Genomic DNA, 20,920 nt, shown 5'->3' with positions numbered 1-20,920 from the left:
GTGTAATTCTCTACAAAGACCACAGGGGGCAGTATCAACCTTAGTATGGAGCACTGGTTCGTGTAAAGAAAAATAAATGAGTCACACACCCGGGGTAAATATAGTTTCAAGACTTTAATAGACCAATAACTATCTGAAATATGATCATAATCAATATCACAAAAATGCACCATGCCGTTCATCATAGAGATAAACATAACCATACAATGGTATGTAGAATATGTGTTGACATGGTGAGAGTAATAGCACTTAAAGCCAATCATGCAAGACTTTAAATAATGGAAACGTGAACCCCCTTACTTTAGAGTAGGTACCTGTTTTAAAATCTCTCGTACATTTGTGACCTACACACACCCAGTAATGACCTCCGAAAAATGCATCCTTTTTGAGAGTTAAACTGAATCCATATCATGCACATTGTCATGCCTTGCCCCTGTGTCGCACCACAATGGAATGTCTATTCACAATTCACATGATTTCCACTCCCATCTGTATAGAAAGGCTCTGTGTGAGGTTAATACGTTAAGCTACTCTCTAGTACTGCAATGCACTGTATGTATATAAACCATCTTCTAAGCACCTTATGATACTGACCAACACACAGGCTGGTCCTGTTATATCTCCAGTCACGTCCAGTTATGAGTATTCTCTTTGCTCTCTGTATGTACGTCACAACTAAGTACTGTAGCATGATTCTATTTACAATTCCCTTTATATATTCAACTCTGAATACACTGTTTTCACTGGTATTGTTCACATTTCACCATCCTCATCATTGCCTCTCCGGGACATCCGGGGCATCATTGGAGGTATATTTTTCATTCTCGTAAGGTTTTCAAGCAAACAGGCCAGTGTCTATGTACTGTGTGGACATGGAGAGTGTGTGTGTGTGGGTGTGATGTTCTTGTCTGCTCTCTGTTCCTCCTCAGACTGCTTCTGCTTCTCCAGGTTCTCCATCTCCTCCAGCATCTCCTGGATAAGAGGAGGCATGGAACCTGGGATCTCCATCTTCAGCGTCACCACGCGCTCAGCTCCTGTGTAATTACAAGGGAGAATGTCAATGACACTTTATAGAGTAGTAGAAGTGTTGCTTAACTATATCACTCTCATCAGAGGCAGATTTCCTTTATTTTTTCCTATTTAACCCACTTCCACCCAGCATGTCTTAAAGGGTTTTTACACTGACTAGACTTGTTGCCCACACCGACATCCACAGGTCACCCCTGATTTTCTACTTCTCTCTTTACACTACATCCTGAAATTAGCCTTGGATGTGATTGGATGTGCACTGGTTTTGTAAAATCACAATATGCCATAACACCTGGTTATAACAGTCATGAAGCCAAGCCAACAGACTAAGGTCAAAGTAAGTGTCATGGCCGATAGGGAGTTGACCTCTAACCTTTGGCGCTGATGCTGCGCAGGTCGGTTATCTTCATGAGGACCTTGGGGAACATGAGGGGCATGCTGGGCCGGCGTTTACGGGAGTAGATCTTCAAGGCCTCCAGTAAGGGCTCTTGCAGGACCTCCACCTTAGACGGCTCCTCCAGGTCCTGGCGGTCTGACACAGGAGGGACATTGTCAGTGTGACACCGACACATCATTCATCTGCTAATTCAGCTCATATCTAGTTTGTTTGTGTGACTCCTCTACAAAGCCAACACAAAGCCAACACAAAGCCAACACAAGAAAGCTAAGGTAACTGAACTAAATGACTATCGCCCCGTTGCACTCACTTCTGTCATCATGAAGCGCTTTGAGAGACTAGTCAAGGATCATATCACCTCCACCCTACCTGATACCCTAGACACACTCCAATTTGCTTACCGTCCCAATAGGTCCACTGACGATGCAATCGCCATCACACTGCCCTATCCTATCTAGAGGAATACCTATGTAAGAATGCTGTTCATTGACTACAGCTCAGCATTTAACACCATAGTACCATCCAAACTCGTCATTAAGCTCGAGCTCCTGGGTCTCGAACCCACCCTATGCAACTGGGTCCTGGACTTTCTGACAGGCGCCCCCAGGTGGTGAAGGTAGGAAACATCTCCACCCCGCTGATCCTCAACACTGGGGCCCCACAAGGGTGTGTTCTCAGCCCTCTCCTGTACTCTCTGTTCACCCATGACTGCGTGGCCATGCACGCATCCAACTCAATCATCAAGTTTGCAGACGACATTACAGTGATAGGCCTGATTACCAACAACTACGAGACGACCTACAGGGAGGAGGTAGGGCCCTCGGAGTGTGGTGTCAGGAAAACAACCTCTCACTCAACGTCCAAAAAACGAAGGAGATCGTGGACTTCAGGAAACAGCAGAGGGCCCCCCCCCCACCCCCCATCCACATCGACGGCACAGTAGTGAAGCAATAACATTTGATTTGATCTGATATATGTATCATTTAACTACACCCACAGAGACTTCTATACACAAAAACGACAGTGAGGTTAATTTATTGGAATAAATAGTTTAAAATAAATGTACTAAAAGTACATCCATTCATAAAACAAAAAAAAGATAGTTCACGGTCCATATAAAACATTGTGCCTTAACTGAAGCTATGGCTAGTTGCAGTACCTCCAGACACCAGGCAGATGGCGCTGAGGAGGCCACTTTCTGTGTCATCCATCTCCAAGGGCAGCAGCTGGCCGGCAAAGGTGAACACCTGGTCTGTGAGCGGGCCAAAGCCAGCATTGTGGATCTGTGTACGGGTCAAGGTCAGCCCGTCTGAGAAGGTCATAGTGTCCTGGTCAGGAGTGTACCTCGTACAGATCCGCAGAATCTACAGGGGACATAAGGGGACATAAGGAGACATAAGGGGACATAAGGGGACATGAGGGGTAGTACAGAAAGTACAGAAAGGGACAGTATAGTCAGTATAGAAAAAGGCAATGGTGAGATGCATGTTCAAGAAGAGGGGGATGGAAATTAAAATACGAAGACATGAAAGACAGTTCAGGCAAATAGAAAAAGAGAGAGAAAGAGAGAGAGAAGTATAGAGGTAAAACACAAACCTACATGGAGTCTGCATAAGAAAAAAGAGATAGAGGGATCACGTCGAGAGAGATAGAGAAAGACAGATCGGGTAGCGAGAGATAAAGAGATAAACAGATCAGGTAGAGAGAGATAGAGAAAGAGATAGAGGGATCAGGTAGCGAGAGACAGAGAAAGAGATAGACAGATCAGGTAGAGAGAGATAGAGATAGACAGATCAGAGAGAGATAGAGAAAGAGAGACAGATCAGGTACAGAGAGAGAGAAAGACAGATCAGGTAGAGAGAGATAAAGTGATAGACAGATCAGGTAGAGCGAGATAGAAGGATCAGGTAGAGAGAGAGAGAGAGAGAGAGAGAGACAGACAGACAGATCAGGTAGAGAGATAGAGAAAGCAATAGACAGATCAGGTAGAGAGAGATAGAGAAAGATAGATAGATCAGGTTGAGAGAGATAGAGAAAGAGATAGACAGATCAGGTAGAGAGAGAGAGAAAGAGATAGACAGATCAGGTAGAGAGATAGAGAAAGCAATAGACAGATCAGGTAGAGAGAGATAGAGAAAGATAGATAGATCAGGTTGAGAGAGATAGAGAAAGAGATAGACAGATCAGGTAGAGAGAGAGAGAAAGCGATAGATGAGATAGAGAAAGAGATAGACATATCAGGTAGAGAGAGATAGATCAGGTCAAGAGAGATAGAGAAAGAGATAGACAGATCAGGTCGAGAGAGATAGAGAAAGAGATTGACAGATCAGGTAGAGAGAGATAGAGAAAGAGATAGACAGATCAGGTAGAAAGAGATAGACAGATCAGGTAGAGAGAGATAGAGAAAGAGATAGACAGATCAGGTAGAAAGAGATAGACAGATCAGGTAGAGAGAGATAGAGAAAGAGATAGACAGATCAGGTAGAGAGAGATAGAGAAAGAGATAGACAGATCAGGTAGAAAGAGATAGACAGATCAGGTAGAGAGAGATAGAGAAAGAGATAGACAGATCAGGTAGAAAGAGATAGAGAAAGACTCCTTAAAAAAACATCCGTAGCTTAAATAATGCTACATCATAGCAAAGCACTGAGTCAAGTTTCACAAACGGCTTAAATCACCATCAATCTGCACAGTAATTATCCCTGCATGCCTCATTAGAAACCACCTCAGTAATATAAAATAAACATAATAACGCTTTGATTTCAGATTAAAGAGTTCACATCGAGAAAATAGAGCCGTGAGTGAATCACCATGGTGCAGGTAGTGAGAATCTACCAACCTTTGATGGTGCTGGAAAAGCACAGAGTTGACAATGAAAACCAGAAGATACGGGGAGATGAAAGAGAAACAAATATGCCTTCAGCGGTAACACTCTGTCAGAACCCACCACCACTGTCTGAACCCACCACCACTGTCTGAACCCACCACCACTGTCTGAACCCACCACCACTCTGTCAGAACCCACCACCACTCTGTCAGAACCCACCACCACTGTGTCAGAACCCACCACCACTGTGTCTGAACCCACCACCACTCTGTCAGAACCCACCACCACTGTGTCAGAACCCACCACCACTGTGTCTGAACCCACCACCACTGTCTGAACCCACCACCACTGTGTCTGAACCCACCACCACTGTCTGAACCCACCACCACTGTCTGAACCCACCACCACTGTGTCAGAACCCACCACCACTCTGTCAGAACCCACCACCACTGTGTCTGAATCCACCACCACTGTGTCAGAACCCACCACCACTGTGTCAGAACCCACCACCACTGTGTCTGAACCCACCACCACTCTGTCAGAACCCACCACCACTGTGTCAGAACCCACCACCACTGTGTCTGAACTCACCACCACTGTGTCAGAACCCACCACCACTGTGTCTGAACCCACCACCACTCTGTCTGAACCCACCACCACTCTGTCAGAACCCACCACCACTGTGTCTGAACACACCACCACTGTGTCTGAACCCACCACCACTCTGTCAGAACCCATCACCACTGTGTCTGAACCCACCACCACTGTCTGAACCCACCACCAGTGTGTCTGAACCCACCACCACTGTGTCTGAACCCACCACCACAGTGTCAGAACCCACCACCACAGTGTCAGAACCCACCACCACAGTGTCAGAACCCACCACCACTGTGTCTGAACCCACCACCACTGTGTCAGAACCCACCACCACTGTGTCAGAACCCACCCCCACTCTGTCAGAACCCACCACCACTGTGTCTGAACCCACCACCACAGTGTCAGAACCCACCACCACAGTGTCAGAACCCACCACCACAGTGTCAGAACCCACCACCACTGTGTCTGAACCCACCACCACAGTGTCAGAACCCACCACCACTGTGTCTGTCTTCAGCACAAACGTATGCTGAGACAATGTAACAGCAGATCCATGGTGTCTGCACCAAACAGCACACTGTGGCTGATAGACAACGTAACAGCAGTTCCATGGTGTCTGCACCAAACAGCACACTGTGGCTGATAGACAAAGTAACAGCAGATCCATGGTGTCTGCACCAAACAGCACACTGTGGCTGATAGACAACGTAACAGCAGATCCATGGTGTCTGCACCAAACAGCACACTGTGGCTGATAGACAACATAACAGCAGATCCATAGTGTCTGCACCAAACAGCACACTGTGGCTGATAGACAACGTAACAGCAGATCCATAGTGTCTGCACCAAACAGCACACTGTGGCTGAACCCTTCTAACTCCACACAGGCCAGTTGATGAGGTGCCAGATGTACTTTGGAGATGATGATGTGGACGTACACACACATATACATCCCCTCACGCATACAGCATACACACACAAACGTACAGTACACACACACACACCGCTCACCAGAATGTCCAGACAGGCCGCTTTGAGGAGGGTGATCTGGTCAGTTATAGTCAGGCCGGTGAAGCCAGGAACCCGTTTGGCAAACTCCACAACCCTGATGATACATTTGGTGGCCAGCTCACTGAACTTATCCCACAGCCCCAGGTCCAACTGGATCCTAGTGTCTGAGCTTGAATTCTGCAGATACATGGACGGGGGGGTGTTAGAGAATAGGGGGGATAGATAGAGGGAGGGAGAGAGAATGGGGGGCATATAGAGAGGGATGGGGATGAAGAGAGAGAAAATCATGAGAAAACAAAAAAGATAACTACTTGAAACATTGGAAATAATAACAAAAAAACTGAGCAAACTAGAATGCTATTTAGCCCTAAACAGAGAGTACAAAAAAAACGACTGACCAAAAATGAAGGAAATCTTTGACTATGTACAGACTCAGTGAGCATAGCCTTGCTATTGAGAAAGGCTCCAAAGGCAGACCTGGCTCTCAAGAGAAGACAGGCTGTTTCCACCACAGAACTTCCTAACCTCCTGCCAAATGTATGAACATATTAGAGACACGTATTTACCTCAGATTACACAGACCCACAAAGAAATCAAAAATAAATCCAATTTTGATAAACTCCCATTGTATTAGATGTGGAAGGACCACCAGAGGGCAGGCTGGGCTCACGGATAATAGCCCAACAAGGCATGTGAGACAAGGTAACCAGAGTCAATTAAGCACAGCTGATGGTACTAATGAGATATTCTCTTTCCCCTACAAGAGAGAGGATGGAACCAGCAAGAAGGGGGGGGGGGGGAAGATAAACTATCTCTGGATAATGGCTACGGCGAGAGAGGTGCTATCCAAGAAGATCCATTAAGACGGTGACGAATATGTGATTGTTGTTATAGTTTGAAGATAATCGTAACGTGATCCTGTGTCATCTAAAGAAGATGTATGTTGTTCCTTTGGAGATTCTCATTGACTGTGTTGGAGTGTTTGTATTGTCAGAAATCCCTCAATAGAGAACTGTGTTGAATCAAGAAAACCTACTCTGGACTCGTTTATTCCACCTTTCCACTTTAGAGTGACACCAAATGACTTGGTCCGCTCACATAGATGAAATACCACAGTGTGCAATCCCAGCAGCAAGATTTGTGGCCTGTTGCCACAAGAAAAGGGCAACCACTGAAGAGCAAGCACCATTGTAAATACAACCTATATTTATGTTTATTTATTTCCCCTTTTGTGATTTTAACTATTTGCAAATCATTACAACACTATATATAGACATATGACATTTGAAATGTCTTTATTCTTTTGGAACTCTTTTGGAAATATTTACTGTCACTGTTTTATTGTTTATTTCACTTTTGGTTATCTATTTCAAGTTTCTTATCTATTTCACTTGCTTTGGCAATGTAAACATATGTTTCCCATAAACAATAAATTGAATTGAAAAGAGAGGAAAAGGAAAAATAGAGAGAGAGAGAGAGACTTCAACTGTATCTGTGCTGCTAACATGGCAGTGGTTGTTACTCACTGTAGTGTATTTGCCCAACTGGCAGAGGGAAGGGAATGTCTCTCTATGAGCCCTACAGATGTTCTCCACTATACAGCCCAGTTCTGCTGTCAGCTCATATGTCTCGATGATGGTCATCTTGGGAGTCTCCTTCTTCTCCTTCCTCTTGCTCCGGTCATTCCTGACAGCTGGGAAGAGAGGATGAAATATGAACGGAGATAACTCAAGAAAAGAAATGAAATTGAATTTGTTGCAATAGCTAAGTTGGTTGGATCACGGTGCTTGTAACACAATACCTCTGGTGTGATTTCCCTTGTGGGCAACACCTGCAGAATATATAGTAGGTGTTAACAGTAAAGAGTCTGTTAAAGGACCATATTTTTCTAAACAAGCCGTGCACATTTACCAATGAGTGTCTAAGTAATGTCAAATAGTCATGTTACCTTCCAACTGATCTATAAATCACGTCAACGTACTTCAACCATTGGTTTTCAACACAGGCCACTCATTTCACTGAGACGGATCTCAGGGAGAGATCCATCTTATTCACCCGGTCTCCTCAGACAGACACATGCCTTAGATCTGTGCAGTCAATGGATAGTCTACTCTAGTCTGCCCTACTTCCTGCAATCATTGTGTAAAACCTTCACTCTGGGCTGCATTACACACCAGTCAGTGACAACGGCAGACAATGGTACAGTAATATTAGTAGCCGTTGCATTCCAGCCACAAGGCCACAAGGCTGATACGTGTGCTGATGGATTTATGTAATGCTGACATGCTGGGTAAAAGAGATGAATGACATTCAGAATAGCAGGCATCCATCACCATGACACCATCCCCCTACCCACAACAGAGATTGTATCTGGGTCAGTGCGCCTTCTGGGCAATGGTGTCTGAAGTGCTTTCATGTGTTGGACAGAGGAGGTGGGACTAGTTTTCTTGGAAAACGTTCGGACAGCAGAAGCATTGACATGATTAGACAGGTTTTTAGGTACAGTGCCTTCAGAATCTTTTCACATCCTTTGAGGTTTTCCACATTTTGCTGGGTTAAAACTAACTCTGCGTGCAATAATCATTACACTTTGGATGAATCAATACACCCAGTCACTGCAAAGATACAGGCGTCCATGACAGCGTTGACGGAGAGGATGGAAACCGCTCAGGGATTTCACCATGAGGCTAATGGGGATTTGAGGCCAGTTACAGAGTTAAATGGCTGTGATTGGAGAAAACTGAGGATGGATCAACAACATTGTAGTTACACCAAAATACTAACCTAAATGACAGAGTGAAAAGAAGGAAACCTGTACAGAATAAAAATATTCCAAAACGGTCTAAGAGCTTTGCATACCTGGATTGTACAATATTTGCACATTATTCTTTTTAAAATTCTTCAAGCTCTATCAAGTTGGATGTTGATCATTGCTAGACAGACATTTTCAAGTCTTGCTGTAGATTTTCAAGCCGATTTAAGTTAAATTACCCAGAAAGACTAATCGCTGCCAAAGGTGATTCTAACATGTATTGACTCAGGGGGTTGAATACTTATCTAATCAAAATATATGAGCATTTTATTTTCCATTAAGTAAAAAAAAAGTATAATTTCTCTTACACTTTGGCATTTCACATCCTTGACAAAAAAAATGACAATTAAAGTTGCACTATGCAGAAAGTTACATATTGTCACAATCCATTTTAATTCCACTTTGTAACACACCAAAATGTGGGAAGAAATTAAGGGGTGCGAATACGTTCAGAAGGCACTGAGTATTGTGGGTAAGAGTTTTATGAAAAAGTTTGGGAATATTGCATAGCAGTGTTCAGAAGTTTTGGGGTATATTACAGAGGAGTTGGGCGTTGTTTTGAAATGTTGCTCTTCAGTGGTTGAATGGAGACATTCTGAAATATTATTGGCACTTACACTCCCTGGACATGCCCGCGGCGAAGCACCTCTGTAGCCGGCAGTACTGACAGCGGTTCCTGGTGATCTTATTGATGATGCAGTTATTGTCCCGGTGGCACGTGTAAACCATGTTCTTCTGGACACTTCTACGGAAGAAACCCTGGGAGGCACCAACGAAAAGGATAATAATATGCTTTCAATAGAGTACTTTCAGCTACCAGCAGTTAACATTCTATAGACGTCTGAAAGGAGCTCTAATGACTTTGGAGGTGGCGTAATAGTGTTATTACATTACCCTCTGAATACATATATCCTTCTAAAATGAGGAACTTAAAGGGACACTTCGGAATTTTGGTATCCACGATTTCATCTGACTCCGGGGAGGTAGATAAAGGGCCTCATTGCCAAAATCCCCAAGTATCCCTTTAACATCAACATGTGTTTTCCATATGCAAAGGAGAAGAAAAAAAACTACTTTTAAATACTTCATATATAATGAATGACTGTTATCAAACAATCACAATGGAATTAGAGAAATAAAAAACAACAGGCCAAATGCAACCAGAATCATGTTGTGAAACACGTCAATAGTATAGGGTGTTGCAGGGTAACAACACGTGTCACGTCTGACGCGGTGTCCTGGTCATAGTCAGTCAATACTATCCCGACACATGAGCTGTTTATCAGGGCCAAGATTCAGGCCCTTTAGTGATACTAGTGTTTGCTCTGGGTCAACACGGCAGTCAAACAGTCCCTAGTGGCCTTGAGTCTGCTCTTTAGGGTTAAATCCGGTAGGTTGAGTAACATTACAAAGTTGTATTGTAAGTTGGGTTACTTCTGGGCAACAGAAGTTTGATTTGTTATTTGTAATCCCAGCCCCCGTCCCCGCAGGAGGCCTTTTGCCTTTTGGTAGGCCGTCATTGGAAATAAGAATCTGTTCTTAACTGACTTGCCTAGTTAAATAAAGGTTAAATAAAAAATTTAAATACATGCTATATTTCTTTTGGAGTAAAAAATGAATTTGAACATCTAAATAGATCTGCCAGGTCAGATCAATACGTGTATCAACAGACTACTGATATTTCTAAAGCCATTTCCACTTTCCACCTGCTACAGCTGAGAAAACGAACAATCGACAAATCTATTTCATGCAGGTCATTATACGAGGTCCCCCTCCAGGGCAGGCTTGTGAAGGTGATAAGAGAGATAAGCTCCATGCTCACTTTCTGCATTAAACAGTCAGCGAGACAACTCTGTAACTGACGCCACTTCTCATCTCTAACACAGATGTGATCTCACACTTCATCTATAATTAGGATCATTGCCTTTCATCTTGTTCTGAAAGATGAGGAGGAGAGAATGTCATCTGTAGTCATGGTCTCCTCCACGCTCTTGGTCTTTTTCACAGTGCTGCCCATCAATTATTTACCTTCTCTTTGTGGAGCCTTCTGTTGCCCGAGCATTCAGCTCGAGCGGAGGGCCAATCGGCCTAGCTTTCATGAACAATTGTGTTAACACCTACTCACTATAGCTCACTGCCATAGACCATCAAAGGGTGATAGAGGGTGGACCTTTGAGAACCCCAGAGAATAGTGGGAATCGTGTGTGTGCGTGTGTGTGGTGTTTGCTGCAGTTTCTCACTTTACATATCCATATCACAGGTAAATTAGGTCTGGGATTGAACTCCAAAGTAGAAATGAACATGCTGAATACGTTAAAACCGCTGAAGAAATAAAAGTGGAATTATTCATCATTTGAGCAGTCAGATGGTTTTCGCGATATGTACACGATCAGTCTGGTCCCTTACCTTACAGCCCTCACAGGCACTGACGCCATAGTGGTAGCCTGAAGACTTGTCTTGGCACACGAAGCAGGGTTTGTAGGTGCGAGGAGGGGGCGGAGGTGAGAGAGGACTGGCGAACAGGTCCTCTGAGCTGGAGCTCTGGGTTTCCACAGCTGCTGACACACAGGAGGGATAGAGGGATAGAGGTGTAGAGGGAGAGAGGAAGAGAGTGAGAGAGGGATGATGAGGCGCTGGGAAGAAAGGCAGGCACTGAGTGTTGGGGGTGAGATGAGGGCTGCCACTGCATAAACTCTGAAATGGCCTCCTTTCCTTATCGTCTTTCAATCATAAGCTGTGACTGAGTTTTCATCATTTTTCTGTCACTTTAACTCACAAAAATCTCTACCGTGAAGACAAGGAGGAGAGGAAAGTAATATTAGGACAAAGCTGGGAGAAGGAGAAAATTCCAATGCAGCTGCTGAAAATGCAGTCCTACATCGAATTTATGTAGCTTCATGTTCTTCAAACAGTAACGTGTTGAAGTAAAACAGTATTTAATCCCTAAAAACGGTTGAAATATCAAACAAATTGGAATATGTCTTTGGGCCTCCTGTTTTATATTCAAGGACCAACAGTTATTTCTATGGTCAGTAAACATTCTGCAAAGTGACTACGCGACATACCATTCAATCCATTTTTTTTTGTTTTTTTTCAACCAAAGAAATAACAGAAAAGTGCTCGAGCATCTTTTATCGGAGAACAAATACTAATTTCTACGGCTGGTAAACATTGTACTGAGTGACTCAGCAATAGAACTATCTCTACGGAAGACGATTCACAAATTGACTGTAGCTGAGTTGATAACACAGATCATGTCAGCCCACAGTGCCAAGTCCACTTGTGTTCCCAAGGACATGTTGAGGCCTTGTGTTGATAGGCATATCTGACTGAGATAATATTCAGGTTTTCTTTTCAGATTTATGTGTCGTCCTTTTCACAGAGAGTGCAAGGGTGAAAAAGAGCCAAGATACAGTCGTACTCTTCCAATGCCATACTTTGTGGGAAAATGACGACAGCAGACACTCTTAAGACATCTCTTCAGTTTTATAGAGAGCCCCCACTGTGACAGGGCAAGCATCCCTGCTGGCTTCTTATCACCTCCACCATAAAAGCACATAGTGCCAGATCAGTGACAGATCACAAAAAAAAATGGCAAATTGAGGGGACAAAAATAGAAAATGTCCTTATATCCATCCCCTTGAACCCATGGCCTCCAGTTGAACCTACCCTCTCCGGGTCAAACAAGAGAACACACCCATTAGCAAGTATTCTCTCCACTGCGAAACAATGGTGGAGCATGCCACAAGATCAACTGACTGATGAAGAAGTGGAATATTAAACTAGACTAAGTGGTTTGGAGGGGGAGGGAGGTGCTCACACATATTTATTAAGAGAGAAACTGGTAAAGAGTAAAGTTCTAAGATTTGTGCCACGATCTGCTTCCACTATGTCAAAGGAAAGTCACTTTCTCGACGCGCTATCACAATGCTATCACAATGCTATCACACTCTCACTGAGGTCTTTTGGGGGACTTTTAGGGCTGGATGCTGAAAGTAAAGTCAATTTGTGGTGAGGGAATTTCTGTGTGTTGTGAGTAGGCCAATTGCTCAGTGAAATCCAAACACCCTTAACATTACACTAGTAAACAGGAACAATAATTATGGTCATTAGGATATCAGCGCTGGCCATACAACATTAATGTACTCATAGAATAGCCAAAGTGATGAATGAGGCAAATGTATTATTGTTTCCCAACAACTACTTTGCTGTGTGTGAGACAAGCCAAGCAGTCTGGGTCTCGTCTGACCTCCTGTTGGTGACCGTCCAATGAACCCTCGGTGACCCCCAGTGACCGCCCTAAACACTGACCACATTGGCTGTGCTTCGGTTGAGATGCTCCTCCATCTACAAACACTGAGCACTGCCAGGGAAGGTCTAATGTTGTAACAGGCTTTGGTGCTACCTTCGAAACGCCTTTGATATCGCAGAAAATATAAGGAAAATAATGTCCTGTGAAGCCCTTGAGACTGACTGTCAGAAGCACACCAGTGTTGGATAAATTAAAGAGACAGCTAGATCAACCATCAGATAGAGGAAACCAAAGGTATCTGAATGGAATTTCACTTCCTAATCTGATCTGTAAATATCAACAACTAGTTGAGGAAATGGGCTCCCGAGTGGCGCAGCAGTCTAAGGCACTGCTTCTCAGTGCTAGAGGAGTCACTACAGACCCTGGTTTGATTCCAGGCTGTATCACAACCGGCCGTGATTGGGAGTCCCATAGGGCGGCGCACAATTGGCTCAGCGTTGTCCGGGTTAGGGTTTGGCGGGGGTAGGCCGTCATTGTAAATAAGAATTTGTTCTTAATGCCTAGGTTAAATAAAGGTTAAATAAAACATTTCATAAAGAGGGACAGTGAATGTAGTAGGCAACAACAGAGGCGTGACAAGTCAAATAAGAGTGCAGATTTTATGGCCAATTCATTATCAATGGGTTCACTGTAATAATCCATGTATTATTGTTTTAGGATAACAAGTACGTATACTGATTGATTGCACAACGGTGAATTCATTCCATAAACTAGGAGGTAGGCTTACCAATATTAAACTAATGCAATCATCAGTTGCAACAAAGCAAACAATGTGCATATGTAAAATAACAACAGTATTGACCCTATTCCTTTCCTATAAAGCCACAATCTGTCATTCTTTTTTTTAGCCAAATGGCAGCCATGTCACTTGGTTTGCTATAAAGCTGAGGGATTGGGCTGGAGAAATGTAACCACTCTCCGATTATCAATGAAGCTATGGATGCAAGGACTGACAGTTATATCAACATTATAGTTTGAAACATATTTTGAACTATACATTGTTTACAAAGGCCTTATATACAAATGGATTAAAAAAAGCAACCTTATATTTTGGGTTATAGCGGTGTAATACACTTGTACTGAACGCATTAGGCATTTCTAAGTTATTCTTCAAGATTCAATGGGTATCATTAATTGAAACGACCATAAAAATCAGTAAATATTGCAGACCGCACCTTTAACTTTAATGTGTAGGCCTACATAAATGCTGTTGTGTGTTATTTTTTGTTTAAGCTTGATTTGACCGTGCAGGCTTCTGTATTGAATTTGATGTAAGCCCTATATCTGAAATAATTGTATATTTTTGGTTCATTTGAACTAGATATGCCATCAATTACATATTCAGAAAGATATATGAAGAAATGCCTTCGAACTACAGCCTCTGGAAAAAAGATGGTAACCTAGATACAACATGACCTAAATAAATATGTTTACATTGTCTTTGGATTAAAGATGCAATGATACAGGACTGCACAGGGAACTGTTTAGGCTACAATGTACGAACAATTGACGCAGGAATAGGCTATATTATAAACAGTGCATCAAAGGTGTAAGAAGAACATACAACTGGATGTACCATGTCAAGTCCCACGTTCAGTCTTTCAAACAAATATTTAGATTTAGTAAAGAGTAAAACAGTTGGCAACTGGGGGATAATTACTTAAATCCTCAAATAGACCAAATCAAAATAAAGCTTCACCTACATTGCGCGATCCGATGAACTTGCCAATCCGTTTCTGTTAGTCCAGTGAAGCATGCTGTTTGAGATGGTTCCTGGAGCATACAAGGACTTGCAGTATAGAAATCCAGCGTTTCCCCTGGACCAACTGCGAGAAAATCCATATAGTCAAACATGGTTTTCTATAACATTAGTGTAAGGCCGAGTCTTTATCAAGATGCGTCAGGATCTAAAGAAATTGAAAAATGGAACAAATGGAATGCAACTGTCCTTAATTCACACGCCCAAGTAGGATTCTGTTTTCCCTCTCAGTCAAGCGTATGATGGACATTTTTGTTAAAAGTTTGTAATTGACCAAAATTATATTTTATTAATTTGAGTCGATGCTAAAATGTCTACAGCAGTATGCGCGCTCCAAGATAAGATTTCAATCGATCGATTCATTCACAAATATTTGCGTCCATCGCGCGCAGGGGGCACAGCAAAATAGTCAGTCCTTGTGAAAACCCGACAAAACAGAACAGTAGGCTATTTTACATAACAAAGTTTGTTTTGGAGTTCTTAGATCCCATTTATTGACGAATGGGTTATGCTGTCTCTACACAACCACTTCATACTAGTTATGTCACAGGGACCGATTGAATTACCTAATATATGCGGGTGAACTTTCCATGAACCTTTTTGGCGGCCGCTAACCTTCAAATGACCCAAACACTGTATGACATCACCAAGTACAAGGATTCCCTCACCAGACGAGATGGACGTCAATATTTTGTGCATAGGTAGAATGTTGGGTAGAATGTTAGGTCAAATGGTGGTAGAAATACAGTGTGCGAGCAAGTTTTAGGATTCTGACTATTGAATTCTATTGATTCTTTACTGACTATTGAAATGACATGTATTTGGGAAGTCTGACACGATAGAATATAATGAAATAGAACAGAATGGAATAATATAAAACAGATACTTTTCAAAATGTAGGCTATCTAGCAGCCATGTGCAATCATCTAAGTCTCACCCTGTGAATAAGTGGAAGTTAGGCTGTCTTTCAGATCTGGAAAGTAGGCCTAATATTAATGACCTAGGCCCTACTCTTTTTTTCCACAGTAAAGCCAATTGTGTAATCTATACTTAAAAATGGTGTACATCTTGGGTGGGTGAGATAGATAAGCAGTTCAAAGATTGAACAGTGTTATAACAAAGATTTCAAAGGCTGTTCTCTATGCTCTCACATCAGCAGAAAACATATGATAAGAAAATGATAGAGCTTTAAGATAAAGATAGCGATGGAATGAAATAGAAATAAAGGTCAGTAGAGGTATGTAGATTCTAATTTGAAATATGTAAAATTCCTCTGCTTTAAGTAAAACCTAAAATAACAAGGCAATCTCAGATAAGGAACCTTAAAGCCACAGTCTGTAAGATTTATGGGTAATTTGATTTTAAAGAACAGATATGACACGTTAAATACTTCAATGAGTAGTACAACTGTTACGGCTTTCGTAGAGAGGGGACCAAAGCGCAGTGTGGTAAGTGTTCAATATATTTATTAAACAAATGAAACACTAGAACAAACAAACAAAACGAAAAGCCAAACAGTTCCGTCAGGTAACGAAATACAAAACAGAAAACTACCCACAAAACACAGGTGGAAAAAGTCTGCCTAAGTATGGTTCCCAATCAGAGACAACAATAGACAGCTGCCTCTGATTGGTAACCATACCTGGCCAAAACATATAAATATAAATACATAGAATGCCCACCATATCACACCCCGACCTAACTAAACAGAGAAAAACGGCTCTCTCAGGTCAGGGCGTGACAATACCCCCCCCCCCCCCCCCCAAAGGTGCGGACTCCCGGCCGCAAACTTGAACCTATAGGGGAGGGTCCAGGTGGGCATCTATACTTTGCGGCGGCTCTGGTTCGGGTCGTAGCCCCCACCCCCACTGATCCCCCCGCTTCTGTGTCGCCGGAGGAACCAGACCATGGATCATCGCCGGAGGCTCTGAACTGCCGACCGCTGCTGAAGACTCCGGGCTGCAAGCCGCCGCTGAAGACTCCGGACTGGGGAGCGTCGCTGGAGGCTCCGGACTGGGGAGTGTGGCTGGAGGCTCCGGACTGTGGAGCGTCGCTGTAGGTTCCGGACTGGGGACCGTCGCTGCAGGCTCCGTTCCAATGGATCATCACTACAGGTTCCGCGCCATGGATCATCACTGGAGGCTTTGTGCCATGGATCATCACTGGAGGCTCCGGGCCATGGATCATCACTGGAGGTTCCGGGCCATGGATTATCACTGGAGGCTCCGGGCCATGGATCATCTCTACAGGCTTCATGCCATGGATCATCACTACAGGCTTCGTGCCATGGATCATCACTACAGGCTCCGGACCATGGATCATCACTAGAGGCTTCGTGCCATGGATCATCACTGGAGGCTTCGGACCATAGATCATCACTGGAGGCTTCCTACGTGGAGCTGGAACCGGTCTCACCGGACTGGGGAGACGCACAGGAGACTGGGTGCACAGAGCAGGCACAGGGTATACTGGGCCGTGGAGGTGCACTGGAGGTCTGGAGCTTAGAGCTGGCACACCCCGTCCTGGCTGGATGTTTATTTTAGCCCAGCAAGGGCGGAGCGCTGGCACAGGACGAACTTGTTAGTGCTGGTGAACGGGGGGTACCGTGCATAGAGCTGGCGCAGGATAACCTGGGCCAAAGAGACGCACTGGAGACCAGGAACGCTGAGCCGGCACACTTCTTCCTGGCTGACTGCCAACTCTAGCACCGCAACTGTGGGAAGCTTGCACAGAGTAGCTGCGCACTGGCGACACAGTGCGCATCCCCGCATAACACGGTGCTTGCTCGGTCACTCGCTCCCTACAGTAAGCACGGGGAGTTGGCTCAGGTCTCAACCCTGACTTCGCCAATCTCCCCGTGTGCCCCCCCCCAAAAAGTTTTTGGGGGATGCCTCTCGGGCTTCCGTTGTTGCCGTGCTTGTTCCTCATAGTATCAACGTTCCGCTTTCGCTGCCTCTATCTCCTCTTGCGGACGGCGATACTCCCCAGGCCTTGTCCAGGGTCCTGCCCCATCCAGGATTTCCTCCCAGGTCCAGTCCTCCTGACCACGCTGCTTGGTCCTTTGGTGGAGGGTAGTTCTGTTACGACTGTCGTAGAGAGGGGACCAATGCGCAGCGTGGTAAGTGTTCATTAGATTTATTAAACAAATGAAACACTAGAACAAACAAACAAAACGAAAAGCCAAACAGTTCCGTCAGGTAACGAAATACAAAACAGAAAACTACCCACAAAACACAGGTGGAAAAAGGCTGCCTAAGTATGGTTCCCAATCAGAGACAATGATAGACAGCTGCCTCTGATTGGAAACCATACCTGGCCAAAACATATAAATATAAATACATAGAATGCCCACCCCATATCACACCCCGACCTAACTAAACAGAGAAAAACAGCTCTCTCAGGTCAGGGCGTGACAACAACTGCCTTTCCTAACCAAAAAGACTACACACATTTGGCACACCATTACATTATTATGCATCTCACAGTGTGTGACTTTAAAGCTGATTTGCGTTGTTGTTTTTAAGAATATATTTTCCCTGAGAATGTGTGATTTTGTAAGCAAAAAGGTGGTTAAGGAAAATTCTGAACCTGTAACTGTCAGAAAAGGCCACTTCAATCGAAAATAAAACTAATATGGAGGATGTCACAGTATTGGCATTTTGTTATCTAAACTACCATGTCTCTGGAAAATCGATACTCTTTAGCTTCCATTTTTCTTAATCCATGTCTTCTTCCATTTCTCATTCCTGACATAAGGAAGAAAAATTCACTGAGAGAGAGCACCATAATTAAATCTAGTGCAGGAGAGATAAACTAGGCCATCAAGATGGGGGAAAAAGGGAGAAAAAAATCTGCGCAATTTCAACATAACAGTACCAACTGCAGCGTACATCAACTGGAAACGAAACCAAAGAAAATAGGAGTGGGGGATTAACTCAGAAATATCAACTGGGAATGAATATAAACCGGATGGGGGTTGACTGAGAGAACAAATATAAAATATTACAATGTGAGTTTTTTTACACGGTAAATACACTTAATAGTTTCCCTCAATGCCACTGCTGACCCCATTCACGGTACCATAGCTCCAATATTAAAGGAGGCTAATTACCCAGTATCTCCCACACTCCAGGGAGGAGGGGTCATTCAGAGGACAGGCATGCAGAGCATTCCTGCAGCCTGCTGGCCCCCACCACCCAGCCCAGGCAGCCTCACTCCCTCTCCCTTTACAGTATCTCCCTTTCTCTCTCTCGAAGTTTCAAGTTTCCCCTTATTTTATCAGGTAAATTGACTGAAAACATATGGTCTTTTTCAGCAACAACAGGGCTCCCAAGTGGCGCAGAGGTCTAAGGCACTGCATCTCAGTGCAAAAGTTGTCACTACAGTCCCTGGTTTGAATCCAGGCTGTAAAACATCCGGCCGTGATTGGGAGTCACATAGGGCGGCGCACAATTGGCCTAGCGTCATCTGGGTTTGGCCGGGGTAGGGCATCATTGTAAATAAGAATTTGTTCTTAACTGACTTACCTAGTTAAATAAAGGTTAAATAAAAAATAATTTAAAAAAAACCTGGGGAAGAGTTACAGGGGATGAATGAGCCAATTGGAAGCTGGGGATGGTTAGGTTGGTATGAGGACCAGATTGGGAATTTAGCCAGGACACCGGGGTTAACACCCCAATTCTTACAATAAGTGCCATGGGATCTTTAGTGACAACAGAGAGTCAGGACACCCGTTTTAACATCACATCCGAAAGACGGCACCCTATGCAGGGCAATGTCCCCTTCACTGCTCTATGACATTGTATGTGGTAATAAAGCATATTTTATTGATATTATCTACTTAGACCAGAAGGAAGAGTGCCCCCTACTGGACCTCCAACACCACTTCCAGCAGCGTCTGGTCTCCCATCCAGAGACATACTCAGGACCGAACGTGCTTAGCTTCAGAGACCAGCAGTTGGATGCAGGGTGGTATGCTGCTGGTATGTAGTCCCTTGCTTTCAATCGGTCCATTTCCATGATACATCCCCGTTCACTCTCTCTCTGTGTAAAAATGTTTCAGCGCCACCGTACCACGGACATGGTGCAGGACCTGCTGTCTTTCTGTCTGTTGGTCTGTTGGTCATTCAGTCTACCTGTCGGTCTGTGTCTACCTGTCTGCTCATCTATTCATCACTTTATATATTAAAATGCCATATGTTTCTGTGGCATGTTATCTACCAATGGATGAGCGTAAAAAAAGAATAGCATTCCTTTCTACCAAGATAAGCACTCTCTTCCCACGCATGTGAAATAGCTGTGAAATTTCATCTCAAAGGAGTGCAGTAGTGCCGATTACTAGCAAATCTGCACTGATTAGATAAGGATGCCCTAATATGGGAAGCAGCTTTCCCAACCTTAACACCATAGTTAGATAGTAACAATGCACCCTCCCCCAGTGCTACTCAGATCCCAGTGAAACATTGATACCGTAGTACATTTATTTGTGATGAATCAATTATTATTGGTGAATAAATATGGTCCTGTATATGAACTGTGACAGTCCTCTTTCTCTTCCCACATTATCCAATACATCTGTTCCAATTACCCACATAAACTACATCATCAATGAATTCAAATGTCCTCTCACTGTCAACTGCGTTTATTTTCAGCAAACTTATCATGTATAAATATTTGTATGAACATAACAAGATTCAACAACTGAGACATGAACTGAACAAGTTCCACAGACATGTGACTAACAGAAATGGAATAATGTGTTCCTGAACAAAGGGGGGTCAAAATCAAAAGTAACAGTCGGTATCTGGTGTGGCCACCAGCTGCATTAAGTACTGCAGTGCATCTCCTCCTCATGGACTGCACCAGATTTGACAGTTCTTGCTGTGAGATGTTACCCCACTCTTCCACCAAGGCAGGTTCCTAGACATTTCTGGGGGGAATGGCCCTAGCCCTCACTCTCCGATCCAACAGGTCCCAGACGTGCTCAATGGGATTGAGGTCCGGGCTCTTCGCTGGCCATGGCAGAACACTGACATTCCTGTCTTGCAGGAAATCACGCACAGAACAAACAGTATGTTTGGTTGCATTGTCATGCTGGAGGGTCATGTCAGGATGAGCCAGCAGGAAGGGTACCAGATGAGGGAGGAGGATGTCTTCCGTGTAACGCACAGCGTTGA

At 43.9% G+C, this 20,920-nt stretch overlaps 1 protein-coding gene across 2 annotated transcripts; it reads right to left on the bottom strand.

Moving 5' to 3' along the window:
- Positions 1 to 95: 95 nt before the first annotated feature.
- On the bottom strand, positions 96 to 15,267 carry LOC106582123 (retinoic acid receptor beta). Of its 2 annotated transcripts, XM_014164882.3 has the most exons (9): positions 14,689 to 15,267; positions 11,080 to 11,228; positions 9,291 to 9,432; positions 7,663 to 7,692; positions 7,388 to 7,554; positions 5,862 to 6,038; positions 2,586 to 2,790; positions 1,403 to 1,561; positions 96 to 1,034 (listed from the first exon to the last, which is right to left on the bottom strand). In XM_014164882.3, exons 1-9 carry the CDS (start codon positions 14,837 to 14,839, stop codon positions 856 to 858), a joined length of 1,359 nt encoding a protein of 452 aa, XP_014020357.3. In that variant the 5' UTR covers positions 14,840 to 15,267; the 3' UTR covers positions 96 to 855. The 2 variants fall into 2 exon arrangements, with proteins under 2 accessions (XP_014020357.3, XP_014020366.3); XM_014164891.3 differs by lacking the exon at positions 7,663 to 7,692.
- Between the last annotated feature and the right edge of the window lie 5,653 nt (positions 15,268 to 20,920).

This window comes from Salmo salar, chromosome 02 (assembly GCF_965601325.2).
Source record: "Salmo salar chromosome 02, fSalSal1, whole genome shotgun sequence".
NCBI classification, from domain to species: domain Eukaryota; kingdom Metazoa; phylum Chordata; class Actinopteri; order Salmoniformes; family Salmonidae; genus Salmo; species Salmo salar.
Note: the sequence above shows the minus strand (reverse complement) of the source record. Positions and strands in the feature narration are given on the sequence as shown.

Bases quoted from the DNA above. Each gene is read 5' to 3' on its own strand.
- LOC106582123 (XM_014164882.3), bottom strand. From the start codon at position 14,839: ATGTTTGACTATATGGATTTTCTCGCAGTTGGTCCAGGGGAAACGCTG. The intron at 11,229-14,688 runs GTAGGTGAAGCT...GTGTGTCAGCAG, and splicing joins AGTTCATCGGATCGCGCAAT to CTGTGGAAACCCAGAGCTCC. The intron at 7,693-9,290 runs GTAAGTGCCAAT...TATATTCTGCAG, and splicing joins CGCGGGCATGTCCAGGGAGT to GTGTTGCCCACAAGGGAAAT.